The 18584-nt window shown below is 42.4% G+C and overlaps 1 protein-coding gene across 1 annotated transcript in view; it reads left to right on the forward strand.

The window, feature by feature from the left end:
• The first annotated feature begins 1088 nt into the window (after positions 1 to 1088).
• CTTNBP2 (cortactin binding protein 2) overlaps positions 1089 to 18584 on the forward strand; it is a 164032-nt gene continuing 146536 nt past the window's right edge. The window contains exons 1-2 of the mRNA XM_043463106.1: positions 1089 to 1309; positions 14293 to 14400. Coding sequence (XP_043319041.1) covers positions 1229 to 1309; positions 14293 to 14400 — 189 coding nt within the window. The 5' untranslated portion in view covers positions 1089 to 1228. The remainder of the gene's footprint in view (positions 1310 to 14292; positions 14401 to 18584) is intronic.

The following is an 18584-nucleotide window of genomic DNA, read 5'->3' on the forward strand; positions in this document are numbered from 1 at the left end:
ATTTTCACATCCGAGGAATTGGCAGGAAAGGGTAGCAATCGAAACCAATGTGGGGAGGGAAAATGAAGAGTTTGGGCCTAACTCACTCATGAGATACCTTCTGAGACTTTATAATTCCCATAAAATCACTTTTTAGGCAAGCTTTTGTTCTGTCTTGTTCTTTGGTGTGTGTCCTCACTTTGTCCTTGTTCAGTCTGGAAGTTGTGTCTGACACTTTTGCAGTCTCATGGACTGTAACCTGCCAGGCTCCTAGGTCCATCGGTTTTCCAGGGAAGAATACTGGAGTGGGTGGCCATTTCCTTCTCCAGGGGATCCTCCCAATGCAGGGATCAAACCCGCCTCTCCTGTGGCTCAGTTGACAGGCAGATTCTTTACCATTGAGCCACTGGAAGCCCTACGTGTCCCCACTACATGGGGATAATTCTTTTAAATTCTCTTAAGAGTAGAGAGCTGTCTTTTACAAGCAATGACACAACATTTCTTGGTTAGCCTGCTTTCACCTTTTTGGAAAGAGATTGCATAGATAGGTCTAGCTGAGGGGGCCGGTAACGCAATAATTGGTAGTAGCAGACATTCTGATCGGGAATTTGATGGTTTTGGAGAATGAGAAGCAAACAAAGGCAGGCATATAAACCAAATGAGTAAAAACGTCCTGGCGGTACTGTTGGGGGGGGGAAATTTTTTTTTAAAGAAAAAATGAAAAGGGTGCCTTATGTGATTTCTAGACGTGGCCTTGAGGGAACTGAAGAGAAGGGCCTTCCTTGCTCTGATAGAGAATTCGGATTCGGGAGGCCGGACATTTAATCCGTGTGTCTTTGCACCGCCACCTCCGTGGGGCCGTGTCAGGATAATCAGCTCCTGGGCTCTTTCTTCACCTCGCCCCGGGGCTTTGATTGTCCTATTTGCGCTCGGGGCCTTACCCCGGCCTGGGCATGTGCCCAGTTCTCGTACCTCGACGAGCGGCGGATGGTTGCCGGCCGGGCGCTGGGCGCATGGCGGGGCGGGCCCGGGCGGCGCGCCGGCGCGCAGCGGGTTAAGGCGGCGGGGGCGGCGGCTAGGGGCGGAGGGAGCGCGGCGGCGGTGGCGGCGGCGGCGGCGGCGGCGGCGGCGGCCCGGCTGCGAGCGCCCGCGTCCCCGGACCGCCGCGGGTTAAGCGCCGCCCGCGCCGGGAGGGCTGAACCTGGAGCCGCCGCTCCGAGCTCGCCTTCGGATCCGCTAGAGCAGGAAGATGGCGACGGACGGCGCGAGCTGCGAGCCCGACTTCTCCCGCGCCCCGGAGGACGCGGCCGGGGCCCCGGCGGAGGCGGCGGTAATCGAGGTCCCAGGGTGGGCACGCGATGCCGGGCTGGGCGCCCCCCGGGGCGCTCCGCACGCCCGGGCGCTTCCCGGTGCCCTCTCCTCGGAGTGCCCCCTCCACGGGGTCGCCTCATCCCCGGAGGCCGGGGCGAGGCGGTCGTCTGGTCTGGGGATCTCGTTTGCCCTCTGCGCGCCTCGCGGGTCGCAACCCCGGTCTGCCCGGGTCTCCGGGCTCCAGGCGTGCGTCCTGTGCGGCCCCTGCACGCGCCCCTCTGCGGCGGTCGGGTTTGGCCAGGGGCGCGGGCAGGGGTGTGTTTCCTGGCGAACTTGACCCCCTATTGTTCGCCTCTGGCTGCTCGCGTGCTTGTGGACGCGTGTCTCGGGGGTGCCTGGCACCCCTCCGCGGACCCGGAAAGCTGCGTGGGGGAGGTGGGTCGGCGCCGATCCGTTGTCGGGATGCCCATTGTGTGTGTGTATGTGTGTTGTGTATGTATGTACGTGTGTGTTGTGTGTATTTCCGTGCCTGAGGCCCCCTGGGAGCGGCCCCATGCCCAGCTGTGGGCGCTGCTGCCGCTGAGCGCGGGCGCTTGGGTCCTAGCTGCCTGCTGCCCCATCACTTGGTGATGGTTGGTGTTGAGGCGGGCGAGATGTCCTCGTTCTTCTCAAGATCCCGGCGGGTTTGAGGCGCAGCACCTGGTATCAACACATTGTTCTCCGCTGGGATCTAGAAGCCAAGTGAGCTTCCATCTCTTGCTGGCCCCTCCTTTCACCCCCAGAATACCCAGTGCAGAGAGGCTCAACGGTTAGTTTCCAGCCCCTACCTTGGGGGAAGGCCAGTCGCACAATACCTGCGTGAAAATGTTTTCGGGGTTTGGGAAACAGCTCCGGAGGAGCTGCAAGGATCTGCAAAGAAAGGCAGCTCTGGGAGCGTCTTCCAACCTTGGCGGGATCCCATGAGCCAAGCGTGGACGCCCTGGCGTTTTTCCCACCCGTGACCTGACCAGTGTCTGTGAAGGAGTAGCGGAGGGCATGGCCAGGTGTGAATATCCAGGGCTGCCTTAACTTCCTACCCCTCTGTTTGGAGATACGGCTTTCTGGAGAGGTGAAGGAGAGATGTGGAGGAAAGCTACTTGGCCATGTGAAGAGCTGAGCCTGGGAAGGAAAAGAGAAACAGGGAGGGAAGGAAACACTGAGGCGGAGGGCTGCTGTTTTCCACTTGTGAAACTGGCAAGTTTTGATTTGAAACTTTTAGGGGAAATTTATGGCTCATTCTTTACATAGAAAATGTCTTAAGATTTCTTATGAAACCTACCGACTTGTGATGCAGGAAATCAGTTCCCCTGTGTAAGGTACTATAAAGAAGCTAGCTGTTAAGACAACAAACCTGTCTGAGAAGTTGACATGATTGGGTACCTTTATCCCCAAGAGATGGTAAGGGGAGGGGATTGAGGGAAAAGAAAGAGGTGTGTTCCTTGTTTCCCAGAAAGGTTGAATTTGTTTGCTTAATTGACTTAAAGTGGGTTTCTTTCTATACACTCTGTTTTAATCATCAAATAATTAAACAAAAACAGCTGAGTTATGGTCAGTAGCTTCCTATTACCAAATAGTAGCTACCAAATAGTTTTATTTGGTGTGATTACAAACAGAGCTTTAGTCACAAGCAGATTTTTATGTTAGGAAGGTCAGTGTTCCCTTTCTGCTGTTTAAATTTTCAGGAGTCTGATATTTTAACTGCTTAGAGGTTTGATCATTTCATCCTGGTGGATTAGAATAGCCATGAAAAACCTGTGAAAGTGAAACTCCTTTGTTATTTCCATAGACTCCTATAGGGTTCTGAGGAGATGCAATAAGAATTCTTAATCTAATATTTTAAAAATGTTTGGTACTTAGTGAAATTTTAATGATGGCTTCATATGTGGTAAACTGAAGTAACGTACAATCTGCCTATAGCTGCCTCTTGATCTATGGACTGATTTTTTAATTAAAGAAAAGCTAGGTTAAAGAATATTTGTCATTATAATTGCCTCTAGTCTAATGATTAAAATTTAAAGGCATGATTATGCATTTTAGGTTTATGGCAACTGAGGACTTAATTATTTTAGTGGGTGATTCTTTTTTGAATTTTTGAAATTTATTTTAAGTTGGTTTACGTATTATGCATTTTACATGTATATTTGGCAGTAATGAGCCAACAGAGACCCAAAGCGGTAGGCTATTTTTGAAAGTGAATGTTTTCATTAAGTTTTGACTATTTAGATTGTTGCTTAGAGACAAGTTTAATTTATAGTTTTCAGCTTAATATGATTTTCAGTGGAGTATTTTAAATTTAGTTGTGGTCCTCATTCTTAGCTGTTTAAATCCTGAGAGCATCCGAAGTATAAGGCTAAGGTAACAACTACATTTTTCAGTAGGATCATATTAATAGTGTTTGCTGTGAACCGTGCTGGAGACTTGGATTGTTTTCAGCATCTTAGCCGAATGTGATGACTCTTTGACTATATTGCTATTCCTACTCCAAAACTAACTCCTAATGGATAAGGCAGTATGGAAGACAGGAATCTTCCTGCCTTTAATTGTCACCGAAGAATTTAAGAGTAAAAGGAAAACACAGATCTTTTTAGAGCTATGTTTGGGAACTGGACCAACATTCTTGTTCTTCTAGGCTTTTCTGGAGCAGTTAATACACAAAATTTTGTTGTCATGGTGATAGTGACAAGAAAAAACTTGGACAATGATTTTGTTAAGAATGCACAATAGTGATGTTAAACAAATTAACAGCCAGCACCTTGAAAATTGTGTTCCCGGGTGACAATATTGAATATAAACCCAATAGAAAGAACTTTTAAAGCCAATTTTGCTAAGCTTTCTTTAAAAATTATAGTTATGTGGCAGCTATAGAGTTTTGAGAATTTCAAGGTAATTAGGTAACAGATTTTCTGGATTTAACACACATTACCAAACACATACAGAGATGGAGATATTGTAACACCTTTGCTGTTCTAAAGTAGAACATTGCAGTGGTAGAAACTCACAGGCACCAAGGAATCAAATCAAAGACCATGGGGTCATGAGAGCCACAAAAAAACTGCAGCAAGAACCTGGGGAAAGAGTCACAGGGAGGATTCCTGGTGGAAAGATCTGGAAGCATTCCACAGAAGGATGGAGGACTTGGACAGGAAGACTGCAGGTAGCACTGTGCAGGTATGACTGGTCTCCAGGATTCCTTGAGAGGAGGCCTGGGACAAAGACGAGCATAGAGGTTTCAGTCTCAACTATGTGCTTTAGAAAAACCGCTTAGAAGTTGAAAAAAAAAAATGTACGAAACTATTCCCCAAGTAAGAATATACGTGATTTTATCATGATGGTGCTTTGTTTCTTCTTGAAAAGGTTGTATATTTCTATTTGCATCTGTGTGTTGGACTTCATTATTGTTGTCATTGTTATATTTCTCACAGGAGTAACTTAGTTAAGAGAAAAATATTTGTCCTCTTCTGTGATTGAATCCATGTGCCTAGATTCCCACTTGGTCTTATCCTCTTGTGCGTCACATAACTTTATGAGGTGAGAAATGTTTCAGAGACTTAGTTCTTAGCCATATACAGATATCTGCTGTTGATCATATGGACAGCAAGGCTCTCACTGGGAGAGAGCGGCCTCCTTCCTCAAGGAGAGCGGTGTGGATTTTGTTTGAAGCAGAGGTTTCTTAGTACAGTTCCAGGCACGTGGTAGATTGTTGTTGTTCAGTCACTCAGTTTTGTCTCTTTGGATCTCAGACTCCTAAGGACTGAAGCAAACCAGGCTTCTCTGTCCTTCACTGTCTCCCGGAGTTTGCTCATACTCATGTCCATTGAGTCGGTGATGCCATCCAACCATCTCATCCTCTGTCATCCCCTTCTCCTCCTGCCTTCAGTCTTTCCCAACATCAGTGTCTTTTCCAATGAGTTGGCTCTTAGCTTCAGGTGGCCAAAGTATTAGAACTTCAGCATCAGTCCTTCCAATGAATGAATATTCAGGGTTGATTCCCTTTAGGACTGACTGGTTTGATCTCCGTGCTGCGCAAGGGATCCTCAAGAGTCTTCTCCAGCACCACAGTTTGAAAACATCAATTCTTCAGCACTCAGCATTCTTTATGGTCCAACTCTCACATCCGTACATGACTCTGTGGTACATGATAGATATTCCACCAATATTTATTGAATAAAGAAAGTGAACACTCATCAAGAGCCTGGGTCATAATCCTTAATGTTGATGGACTAACTAGAAATTTTACTTCATGTGTTACCAGATTGTAATGAAGCCGTTGGCCTGTGATTTGTAGTAATGATAGATCTCTTCTTGTTTCTTCTTCTTCTGATTCTTGTGGTTGTTGGTTTTCATTTTATATTGTTCCCTTCTAAACTGCTTTTCTCAGTGATATTTCAGCTGCTTTACAGATTTTTTTTTTTTAATTAAATTTCCAACATGGTTAGTTTTCCCTTTAGATTTTTCCCTCATCAGAACAATGATTGAGGCTGGGGATGTGGTGGTGGAGGGGTGGAAACTGCACCCCTCCCATCCTGAATTCTTCTAATAATAGAGTCAAGGCCACATCACCCACTAGGGGGTGTGGAGGGGGAGGATGGTTGAGAAGGGGTCAAGAGAGATGCTGGAAAGCTTGGAAACAGGAAAAGGGAGTAGAAGGAAAGATTGGGCAGGAAGGACATTTGGAATTGTCTGCAGATGTCCACAAGTGTGGGACTAGAATTCAAATTTGAACGTGCCCAGGAAGCATGGTGCCAGTTTCTCTCCCTTCTCCCCCTGCGTACTTTACCACCTAGGCATATCTGAGCATTGCTTTAGAAGGCGGCTTTTCTTTGAATATGCTTGGTTGTATTCTCTGTTGGAGCTCCTGTGCAGGACTTATATTATGTGGAAAAGGAAACTTGTCTTTGACGATTAGGTAAAGAAATGGAGAACAGTTACAAGAGAGATGATGATGATGACATTGATAGCAGAGGATTTTTAAAATTTTACTTTGTTAAAATAACTTGCACAAAAATAACAGAATCATACTAGTGCTGTGCACAGTGTGGTCCCATCCATGTATAAATCTCAATTTTAGGAAAAAAAAAAATTGGGGCTTGCTTGGTGGCACTAGTAAAGAACCCACTAATGCAGGAGGGAAAAAAGTGTTCTCTTGAAGTAAATTGTTAATAAATAACCAAACACGTTGAACATGAATTTAAAATGTTATTATAGTAAGTGCAGTGGAGCCAAGTTAACGTTGCTATGTGGAATGGATACTTGTTTGCAGATGATTTGATTCTGACATTTTTATATTTCATTGAAAAGGCAACAATGTGATGCCAAAGGCCTGAGTTCTTCTACAGAAGAGTTTTGTCACTGTAAGAAAGTTCATTTAGTTGTCCATGTCTTAGCTCTTCACTTAAAAATCAGCGTGCTGACATTTGCCACCTGCAGATAATTGAAGTGATAGTCTTCCATGCATTCTAAGCTTCATAAAGGAAAGTTACTGGATCTGGGTGCCAGTTCACATGTGAAAATGATCCATGTCACATGTGAGGTGTTGTTAATATTGAAAAAAAATGGGTTACGATGGAAATAGATGTTTGTTTTATCTGAGATGTGGTCCTTCTTTTCCAGAGTTAAAATGGAGGTTAGAGGAGTTGTGAAAGGGGGAGAAGGGAAGGGAGGTAACCGTCCTTAATTATGAAACGCTGCCGCCCCTGGCTGAGCCATATTTGTGCTTTTCATTCCCCTTTTCTCCTACTTAAAATTAATTACATCCATTACCAGGTTTCCTTCCTGACAGTCTGTTCACTTGTTGGTTTTACTTCCTTCTAATACATGGAGTTGCTTGTCTTGCATGGCAGATCCCCGGCGGCATGGTTGATTTGAGGTGCATGGCCATGGAGAGCTGAGCCCAAGTTCTCAGCATGTGGCTTTAAAGGCGCATGCCAAGTTGCCCTACTTTAGGTTACTGTAAATGATTTTTGGAAAATGAATGAAAATGACCTATCAGTTACTTAGTTGCCCCTAGAGTGAGCCATCACGTTGTATCTTAGTAAGATTGGTGTATCGGTTAACACGTCATTTTACATGCTTTGTGTTTTTATACTGAGCAAAAGAGGCATTTTCATACCAAAAGTGGGAGGCATGTATGTTAAGTAAAATCATTCAAAGATGTAATTGCTCTTGCTGTCCTGACACATCTAGTAGAGGTGAGAAAATGGAGAGTTAATATGGATAAGTAAGTATAAAAAAGTGAAGATACACATGAAGCAGGGCATGATTACTTGTAAATAAACTAACAGAATAGACTCTTAAGGCTGAATTGAGAGTGAGAGACTTCTGAGTCTAAAAGACCTAAGGAAGGGAGATTTGAGCTGTGTCCTGAAGAAAATGGGATTCAGATAAATTAGAGGAGAAAGGAGGACTAGGAAGAACAAGATCAGAAGTGTGCAACTCTGATCAGGAATACTCTTACCTCCCTATAGAAAGAAATCAGAAGGAATAATCTCAAAGCAAGACATAACTGCAGAAATACAGTTTTAGACCATGAACACATGTACTTTTCATCGTGAAAATCCTTATAATTGGCTATCCATTTTAAAAAGAGTGGAAATGTTCTCTGTACCTGGATTTAATTTTTCCATGTTAATGATAGTTTTCAAATTTTGATTTTTCTCCTTGAAGTCTCAATATGAGTTTCATTGCTTTGCTCCTCTTTACAACCTTTTAAATTCATTCCCAAAGCATAAATCTTGCTTACACAAAAAGTTCTAAATGCATTATTAATTATTAGTCAAAGTGAAAGTGAAGGTCACTCAGTTGTGCCTGACTCTTTGCGAGCCCATGGGCCTATACAGCCCATGGAATTCTCCAGGCCAGCATACTGGAGTGGGTAGTCTTTCCCTTCTCCAGGGGATCTTCCCAACCCAGGGATCGAACCCAGGTCTCCCACATTGCAGGTGGATTCTTTACCAGCTGAGCCACAAGGGAAGCCCACTATTAAACTGGCAGGAAAACATATTTCTGTACCTTCTAAGCAAAGAGGCAAAAATCAATTTTTCTTCAAATATTTCTCAAAGGCTTCAGGGAATGACCTAAATTTCCTCAGCCCAATAATCCAGTTACTCTGATGGTATGTGAAATGAGGGCATTTGGGGGCTGGAAGAGATTTCAGAGATCACTTCGTACAGCTTTCTCATTTTACTGCTGAGAAACCTGAGATCCAAAGAGATGAGGTAACGTTCTTTCAATCCATCTGCTTTCTCAGACACCCCTCCTCCCTCCCTTGTAAATTCATTGATCAAATGTAGGCACAGCCCACTAGATTTGAAATGGAGATGCTCTTGGTATCTGAGAAGAGCCAGAGTGCATGTTTCGCTTTGTATCTGGTCACTAGATTATCACCATAGCTGATGCATATGGGCAAAGATCTGAAGGGTACTTTTGCCGCTGCGGCTCATAATCATAATAACTTCTAAAGGCTCTTTTGGTGCCTATCAATGTGCTGACCCCATTAATTCCTAAAGGGTCTTCTGGCCCTTTTGTGGCTCAGTGGGTTGAGAATCTGCCTGCAGTGCAAGAGACACAGAAGATGCGGATTCCATCCCCATCCCTGGGTTGGGAAGATCCCCTGGAGAAGGGAATGGCAACCCACTCCAGTATTTTTGCCTGGAGACTCCCCATGGACAGAGGAGCCTGGCGAGTTACAGTCCAATGGGTCGTAGAGAGTAGGACACGACTGAACGACCAAGTTTGAATTTCCTGTGTAAACAAAGCATTTAAATTTTTTTCTTTCAGGAAGAGTGTGGGAAGAGTGGTAGTGGGGGAAACTTGGTATTGGCCAGTGTTCAGATCTGGCAATTTAAGATGACAATTCAGCCAGCTTCTATTTTATCATCTTTCTTCCTTTTCCTTTTTTTTTTGGAAGCTTGTAGGAGAATATTCAGGAGAATGCTGTCCTACACCTGCCCCAGATAAATTAAGGCGTTGCAGACTTTTGTGTTGAACAATAGGAGTTTGAGGTTGTGTCTCCTTTTCCATGTATGTATGTCCCAAAGAAATCTTTCTATCTGATGACCAGATTCAGGATTAGTTTAGGCTGCCTGTGCTGGATTTTCTAACTAGGTGTTAAGAAGTGCTTTTCCTAGGGTCCTTTTTCTGGCAAACATCAAACATGGTAGGCAGGAGAGTGGCCTGTGGAGTTGAAATCTACCAGATTTTTTTATTCCTTTTCTGTCTGAGTGCCTTGCCATCATTAAAAAAAAAAAAACATGGGATTTGAATTTTTCCCTGTTAATTAGGAAAAGCTATTGCAGTGGTAATAAAGTTTAGTCTCTGAACATGTCTGCTCTGGTTTTTGGGTGACAAGGGCATGGGTATCATATTTGCTTAGGGACCTTTATGTAGATCCTGATTTTTTTATGTGAGTGTGGCATTTAGATCTATCCTGTCTTGTATCTTCTTTTGAAAATTAGGTTTTCAAGTTAGTTTTTTCAAATATTCCATGATTTATCACAAAAAAAAATAGTAAATAGGATGAGAGGAAACTTTTGTAGGTGATAGATTTGTTTATGGCATAGATTGTGGTGAAGGTTTTGTGGGTGTTTACTTACCTTCAAACCCATCAAATTGTATACATTAAATATGCACAGCATTTTTTATGTCAGTCACACCTCAAAGTAGTTTAAAGTACAATTTAAAATGATCATTTTACTCTTAAACCAAGAGACTTTAATAATTGCTTTTTCTGTATCTAAGTACTTTTGTACTATAAATGTGTCAGGTCAGATAAATGATACTTCATATGAGACAATAATAGAGTTTTTAATGAGATTTTTTTTTTTTTTTTGGTTCTGGGCTTTGCTTTTCTAAAAATACCAAAATTCTTTGAATTTATTTGTGAAATACCCAGTCTAAGACCTATAACATAATTTCATATACTTTCTTTTACTCATATTTTGCCAGTTTAGGAGGTGAAAACGTCAAGTATTGGAGAATGACCATTTGAAAATATTCTTACAATATCTTTATTGTTGAAGGCCACAAATTAGAAGTGCCTTCAGTTTGGAAGCAAGGGTGAGAGGTAGAGGACAGAGAAGCAGGCAGATAGATGCACTATGTTTAAAATAATGCATCACTTAGTAAATTAAGACAGATTCTTTTTAACGTTCTCTGTAACAATTTATTGTTTAGCAAGAATCCTTGTAACACTGTTTCTTTAATAACTTCCTTTTTATCGATGGTAATACATTAAAAAGAATAGACGTGCTGGTTGCAGGTCACAGTGTTGTGATGTTGATGATGATGGAACCAGGGCAAGCTCTTCTGACTCTAATGTGAATCAAATTGTGGCAAAGTCTTTCATAATTTATTAGTTTTTAAAGTGGAGTGCTTTGCTTATGAAGCTTCGGGGAAACAAGGACAATAAAATATACAATTAATTAAAATCTTTAGAACCACCGGCAGCATTAATAAAACATTACCCTCTAAAGCACATAAGAATTGCAGCTTACTTTCCCATCGCAGTGGGAAAAACCAGGATAAATGAGTCTGTCTCTCATCATAGTCAATAAACTGAGTTTATTGGACTTGGGCTGGTAGATTTTCAAAGAAATAGGCTGATAGCCAATATCCCACTCCTCCCTTTTAAAACATTTGGGAGCTCTCAACTTTAGTAATAACAACAATCACCTGCCTTTATTTAGCACTTACTTCATTGATACGTTCTTTTTTTGAATTGAAGTGTAGTTAATTTCTACTGTACAGCAAAGTGATTCTGTTACACACACACACACACACACACACACACACAAATGTGTGTGTGTTAGCCACTCAGTCGTGTTCAACTCCTTGCAACCCCATGGACTGTAGCTTGCCAGGCTCCTCTGTCCATGGGGACTCTCCAGGTTGCCGTTCCCTCCTCCAGGGGATCGTCCTGCCTGACCCAGGGATTGAACCCAGGTCTTCTGCATTGCAGGCGGGTTCTTTACCATCTGAGGCACCAGGGAAGCCTATATGTATATATATATGCACAATATGTAGGTGCATTGTATACATATGTATACAATCTTTTTTATATTCTTTTCTGTTGCACTTTTTCATAGGATGTTGAATTAGTTCTCTCTGCTATACAGTCGGCCCTTGTTGTTTATCTGTTCTACATGTAATAGTTTACATCTGCTAATCCCAAACTCCCACTCTGTCTTTCCCCGAACCTGTTCTCTCTTGGCAACCTCAAAGTCTGTTTTGTAAGCCTGTGAATCTGGTTCTGTTTTGTAGATAGGTTTATTTGTGTCATATTTCAGATTCCATGTAGAAGTGATCTCATATGATGTTTGTCTTTCTCGTAGGATGACTGACTTCACTTAGTATGATAATCTGGTTGCATCCATGTTGCTACAGATGGTATTATTTCATTCTGTTCTATGGCTGAGTAATATTCCATTGTATACATTTGTACCATATCTTCTTTATTGATTCATCCAATGTCATAATGTCGTATCCAATGTCATAATGGACACTTAGGTTTCCATGTCTTAGCTGTTGTGAATAGTGCTGCCGTGAACATAGGGGTGCATGTCATTGATACGTTGCTGTTTAATCCTCACAAGAACTTTGTGGGATAGATGTTGGGATTTCTGTTATACCGATGAGAAAACAGACTCAGATAAGTTACAGAATGCTTCTCCAAATGTAGTCCATGGACCAAAACCACCAGCAGTAGCAGAAGCACATAGAAAGGCAAATTCACAGCCCCACCTCAGACTTTCTGAATCACACTTCAAGGATGAAGCCCAGCGGTCTGTGTTGACAAAGTCTCCAGGTGATTCTTCTGCTTGAATTTTGAGAATAACTGGGTTATAAAGCTTAAGTGACACCACTCAGTAATGGGAGCAGAATTTGAGCTCTAATACATTGGATTTTATTTTTCACAGTGAACATCTCTATGTTAACCTTCCAAGCAGAGGTCACCCAGAACTACCCATCCCGTAGGCTTGCTACAGGTTTTCTTTTCTCTTTTTCCCACCTTAGCCCCTGCCTTTCCAAATAACTGCTTTGTTGAATGTATGTGCAAAAAGAAACAATTTTAAGGGTACGATCCTTTAAAAATCTTATTCAGAGAACCAGTTAGCTCTTGTCTCTGTTCCCCTTTATACAATTATCTCCTTCCAGAAGGTTCTTTTGCAGCTGAGAAGTGACCAGTTCTGGTCATACCTGTTTGGAAGTCCCTGGAGTCACTTATAGGCTCTGCTGTGTTTACTTGTTTGTCATCACAGTGATAGTATGGTGTCAGATACACAGTTGCTAAACTAGTTCTCATTGGCTTATTGATAGAATAGCCCTGTTTTTGTCTCTAGAATGTTGGCACCATGCTGGCAAAGGGTGCAGACAAGTCACAGTACTTGGTTGCAGTTTTGCCATTTCCTGGTTGTGTAATCTGGGTACATTATCTGACTCCTGAGTTGCGGTTTTCTAATTTGAAAAATAGAGGGAATGATAGAGATCTAACAGGTTAGATCTATTCCTTCACGAGTTCTTTGGATGGTGACTGGGTTTGTCAAATGAGTCGTGACGGGAGGGAGCAGGGGGGCTGCATGTTTGGAGGGCGCTGGGGCTGTGAACTCACCCAGGCCCAGCGGTCAGCATGCTAACCCGTCCTCTCTCAGCTTCGTCTGTGAGATGGCTGTCAGGAGCCCTGCTTGTAAAAGCTGTTGTGAGGAAAGAGGGCAGAGCTGGCAACAAAAGAATGGGAAGCCAAGGTGTGTCAGTGGGATGCGGTCATCAAGGAGGAAAGGTAGAGAAGAGCACAGGGCTGCATGGGCAGTGGGTGAGGATTATGACCCCCCAGGGACATGGTGCCGTTGCCTCCTGGGATAACTGGTCTCTGGAAGAAGACTCACTCACTTCACCCTCAGCTCCCTCTCAGGCTGGCCTTATGGAATGGCAGGAAGTCAGAGGCATCGTGTAAAAGCATTTGATAACCATGCAGCGGGGCCTTCAGAAACACCTGACCAGCAGCCCAGATGACTCCATGAGGTGGCAGGCCTGGCCTCTTACAGTCACATTGCCTGCGTGCATGAGTGTGTGTGTGTATGTGAACATGTGTGGTTGTGGGGGAAGCAAAGAGCATGTTCCTTCTAAAGGGACAGCTGCTCCTTGACTGTGACTTATTCCCCTGTGGGAATGTGAATCTGGGGTTACCCGGTCATCTGAGTTTGGAGAAGCCAGTGATCTGAAATTTTTGGTGACATCTTGAGATTTTCTTAGTGCTGACTGGAGAAAACAAAACACTTTGTGGCCCAAGTAACACACATCTGTGGGCCAGATTCGGCTGTAGCTGCTAGCCGGTGGCCTCTGCAGCAGAGTGTTCTATAAATACGACCTGTTATTATTGGATGTCTTGGAATTTATACTAACCTCCCAGGAGCCTTTATGTTGGGGCCCTTCTAGGAACACAGTCATGCTTTCTTTGCTACCCTCCTAACTTCTCCCCAACACAGACGGGGCCTGTTTTGATACAGACTCCAAGGACTTTAAATTTGTGTGGTATAATTTGAAGAGATCCTGAAGCCAGGTGGGCAGTCAGGCTGGGAAAATAGATCTCATTAGTGGAGAGACGTGGAATATTGTCTGTGTGGTTTTTACCTCTCCTTGTAAAAAGTGAACGTGTTAGTCACTCAATCATAGCCCACCAGGCTCCTCTGTCCATGGAATTCTCTAGGCAAGCATATTGGAGTGGGTAGCCATTCCCCTTTCTAGGGGATCTTCTGATTCAGGGCTCACACCCAGCTCTTCCTACGTTGCAGGCAAATTCTTTACTGTCTGAGCCGCCAGGGAAACCCCTCCTTGTAGAAGGTCAGAACCTACATTGTCTGCTGCTGAGTGGGGCCCCAGTGTCCCCTGGGTTTGTCGAGCCATTGGGATAAATGTGATCCACTGCATACCTTTATGAATCTTTTTCATTTTTTTAAATTTGTGTTACAGAAAAAAGAGTTTGATGTGGATACCCTCAGTAAATCAGAGCTTCGGATGCTCCTCAGTGTGATGGAAGGGGAGCTGGAGGCCAGAGACCTCGTCATCGAGGCCCTGCGGGTAAGAACCTTCTAGGGCTGAGTCCCATTTCTGTGTCATTTTCCTCTCTCAGATGGCCAATGGCAAAGCTATCGCTTCTTAATTTTTAAGTCATGTAGCTTTAAAATGTTATAATGTGCCCCTCCTTCTGAATACCAACCCATAACCTTGATAAGCCCTAACAAACCCTCAGGTTGGATGGACATTGAAAGAGAGAGAATGATTCTAAACTGTCCGATTTGAAGAACTTGAGAATTAAAACTCTGTAGCTTCTGAAATCATTTTATATTTCCCATATTTCTTTGATTAAAGACATAAGTTCTCAAGAAATTAATAGCTTGGTATCCTACATGTATGTGAGGCCAGTGAGGAAAAATTAAGGAATCATTTATAAAAGAAATTGCTGGTAGTAGAGGGTTTTTTCTTCCTATATAAGCTATAAATGATTTCTTATTTTCAGAAACTCTTGAGTTAAAAACTAAATCTTTATATATACATATGTATCTTTAAATAGTTTTATTACTTTTTTCATCTGATCTTATAGTAATTTTTAACTTTTCATAATTTGTGAAGAATTATCTTCCAGTGTATTAGAATACCTCAACAAAGTTTTGTTTTCTTAAAAAAAATGTTTTTAAACTTTCTTGATGTAGAATTTTCTAATTGGTGATTCCCAAGATTAAGTTTGTAAGCCAAACTTGAGGGTTTTGTTTTTTCTGTTTTATATTTAATACTTTGTGTGTCATCAGGTGTGTCCTGATTCTTAGTCATTTAATCAAGAGGGGTATATTTATTATGCAGGAAGTATGGATGTATTTTTCCACCAGGAGATAGTTCCGTAAACTTTGTCTTCGGGAGTTTAACATGTGAAACTTTGTGGAATGTAAAAGCAGTGTTCCCCCATGTGGGTGCTAATGTGGTGGGGAAAGAGGTGAGAGAGGTGAATGATTAGACGTAATGGAGATGGTGCATGCGCTGAGAATCCAGTTGTGTGGGGAAAGGGGCAATAGTTCCTGAAGTAATGAATTCAGTCATTTTCACAGCCTGGAAATTGCTTTTCTGGGGATAATAATGATTCTTCAATCTGATGACAGAGGATGATGGCCTCAGGAAAAAATGGATTGTGGTTACAGCGACTTCATGCCAGTGATGAGTTGAGGGTGTTGATTTTTGAATGATAAGATTTGCTAAGTAAACCTGTGCACAGTTTGGTAGTGAGAGGTTTCCATCCTGTTTCACATTTGGAACATTGGTGTTGTTTTGTTGTTGTTCAGTCGCTAAGTCACGTCCAATTCTTTGTAACCCTGTGGACCGCAGCACGTCAGGCTTCCCTGTCCTTCACCATCTCCCGGAGTTTGCTCAAACGCATGTTCATTGAGTCAGTGGTGCGATGCAACCGTCTCATCCTCTGTCGTCCCCTTCTCCTTCTGCCTTCAATCTTTCCCAGCATCAGGGTCTTTTCCAGAGTCAGCTCTTTGCATCAGGTGGCCAAAGGTTTGGAGCTTCAGCATCACTCTTTCCAGTGACCATTCAGGGTTGATTTCCTTTAGGATTGACTGGGTTGATCTCCTTGCAGTCCAGGGGACTCTCAGGAGTCTTGCATTGTTTGCCAGTGTGTATTTTCTTGAATGAACTTCGTGGGAGAAATGCTAAGGCAGTTCATCACTGAAGGCTTTGACTTTCAGCCCAAGGAGGGAATAAGGTAACAGTCACCTGTAAGACCAGTTGTGCAGCTTCTTGAGACCAAAGAGAGGTGAAGGCTTCAGTTCTCCCGCAGGTACTTCTCTTTCCCTCTCTAGTGCTCAGTCTCTCAATCGTGTCCGACTCTTCTATGACCCCATGGATGGTAGCCCACTAGGCTGCTCTGTCCATGGCGTTTCCCAGGCAAGAATACTGGAGTGGGTTGCTGTTTCCTCCTCCATGGGATATTCTTGACCCAGGGATTTGACTGTGTGTCCCCTGCATCGCAGGCTGGTTCTTTACCACTGAGCCAACAGGGACGCCCCCGTCCCTCTCTGTTTACCTGTAAAAGGCATCAGCACCAAGGCATTCCCCTCTGCTTACACCCATGTTGGAGTGTTTAGTAGAGTTTGTGTTTTTATGTGTCACCTTAGCAACCACATGTATTTATCTTTTAACTTAATTGCAATACTTTCAAACTTGTGCAGAGGTAAAGGCTTGTTAATGATCAGGGTTTGCCGAACTGTGAAGTTTTTCATAGAATCAAAGGGTGCTGGAGCTGCAAGGAGCCTTAGATGGTATTCTAGGTCAGGGTTTGCATATCTGTCAGACCCAGTTTTTCATTTTTCATGAAATACTTTGTATTCCCCTTTTACTATGTTGCAGTGAAATGTGTGCTAAATTGCGTATATAAGTGGGCTATGTTAAAAATAGCCAGTACATTGCCCTAATTGTGATATAAAGTGACAGGAAAGTAATTTATAATAAAATATTATTCATTTCCATATATAACTGCTGCATGACTATATTGGAAGACAAGATAAATTAGATGGGTGTTCCCACCTAGTCTCATGACATTGTCATGAATGCAGTCATTGCAAAAGAATCCTGATCCAGGCTTGCCATGTCATTGACTGGGATACAGGGAACAGATTTGCCATGGGTAGGGTGATTTCTCTGAAACAGTGAAGGGCACTTGGTAAAGTTCCAGATGAAAGCACACATTTACATGGGGGTTGACCATGAATAATTTAGTGTTCATTAAAGCTGAATTAAAACAACTTGTCTGTGTGTGGAAAGAAGATGCTCTGTGGGCTCAGATAGTCATCCTGAAGGTTCTAGTGAAAGGAATGACCACAGGGAAAGTTGTGGGGGACTTGGGACAGCTCCTGGATATGTGGCAGGCCCCTAGCCCTGCTTCGTGAGGACCACTCACTGTGACACTTTTCACCTATTTCAAGAATGCCTCCTCGGGTACTAGCCTGTAGAGCACCACCAGTCTCTCTGAGAAACTGGCTGTTACCAGCCTCTCTTTATATAGGCTCAGACAAAAAGGAAGTCCAAAGAAATTGTGGCTTACTTCAGGTTGAAAACGTGGCATGCTTAAACTTGGTGTGTTTGGAAATTCTCAAGGTTTTTTGTCACTTTTTAAAATTGGGAATTGTGATTGATTTGTGTAGATGATTGCATTTCTAGGAGTAGGTAATAATGTCATTTTCACATACCTGTTGTAGACTCACTATGGTGATTTACTGATTGACTATTCCCTTCGGGGCATTTGTTAGAACTGGTGAAACTAGTGAAATATTTACTTGGGTCCAGATGTGTCCTTTAGTTACCTTTTCTTTTCATAGCGGAGTATAAGTTAGTGACTGGCTAATGCCCCAGAAAGAAACTGGGAAGGAGAGAGAAAGTGAAACTTTCATTTTGTAAGAAATTTATTCCTAAATAAAAGGTCAAAATCTACTCAGTAATTATTCAGTTGGGAGAAATACATTTTGTTTAAAGATAAAGTCAAAAGTAATTTCTCTGACAACAGTGAAGATTTTTTAATTAAATATATAAATTGTGATTTTTTTTTTTAAGGTAGAAGGTGCCTAATTTGTACTCTGAACTTGAAGATTTAGAAATGATTCTGTTGTGAGGCATTAAAATTCTTTAGAATTTAACAAATGTTAAAAAGGTATTTCAGACTAAACTGTCCTATTTTACTTTTTTAATTGTGTTATCCTGATGGCTCTGGATAAGTTATGGTTAGGTTAAGATATGGTCAAGATATGGTCGTTATAAGATATGGTCAAGTTACCATAAAAGTTGCATAAATCATTGAATTAATTGCCTTAGACTTGTTAGGACAATCCATAAATACAATTTTGGGAGAAAGATGTTAGGAAATTGCAGTATGTATTTTGATACTTTTACTGTTTTCATATGTTTAAGGTAAAAACATTTTTTAATAAGCTTATGGCTTTATAACATGTAATATTCAACACATTAATTTTTATTGGGGGAAATTATATTTTAAAAAGCAATATTAATGGAAAATCTGAATTGCATAAAGCTGCTTAACTCTGAAATGTTATAATTTCATGACGTAAGAAATACTTTGTTTCTCAATGATTTCCCCCTCATTCACATAAAGTAGAAATAAATCATTGAAAAAATATATTCAATATCAAATCAAGTCTAAAGGAAAATACTTTGAATTTTAATAAAGAAGGTGCTCAGCAAGAAGCATTTGTATT

This window comes from Cervus canadensis, chromosome 3 (genome assembly GCF_019320065.1).
Source record: "Cervus canadensis isolate Bull #8, Minnesota chromosome 3, ASM1932006v1, whole genome shotgun sequence".
NCBI classification, from domain to species: Eukaryota; Metazoa; Chordata; class Mammalia; order Artiodactyla; family Cervidae; genus Cervus; species Cervus canadensis.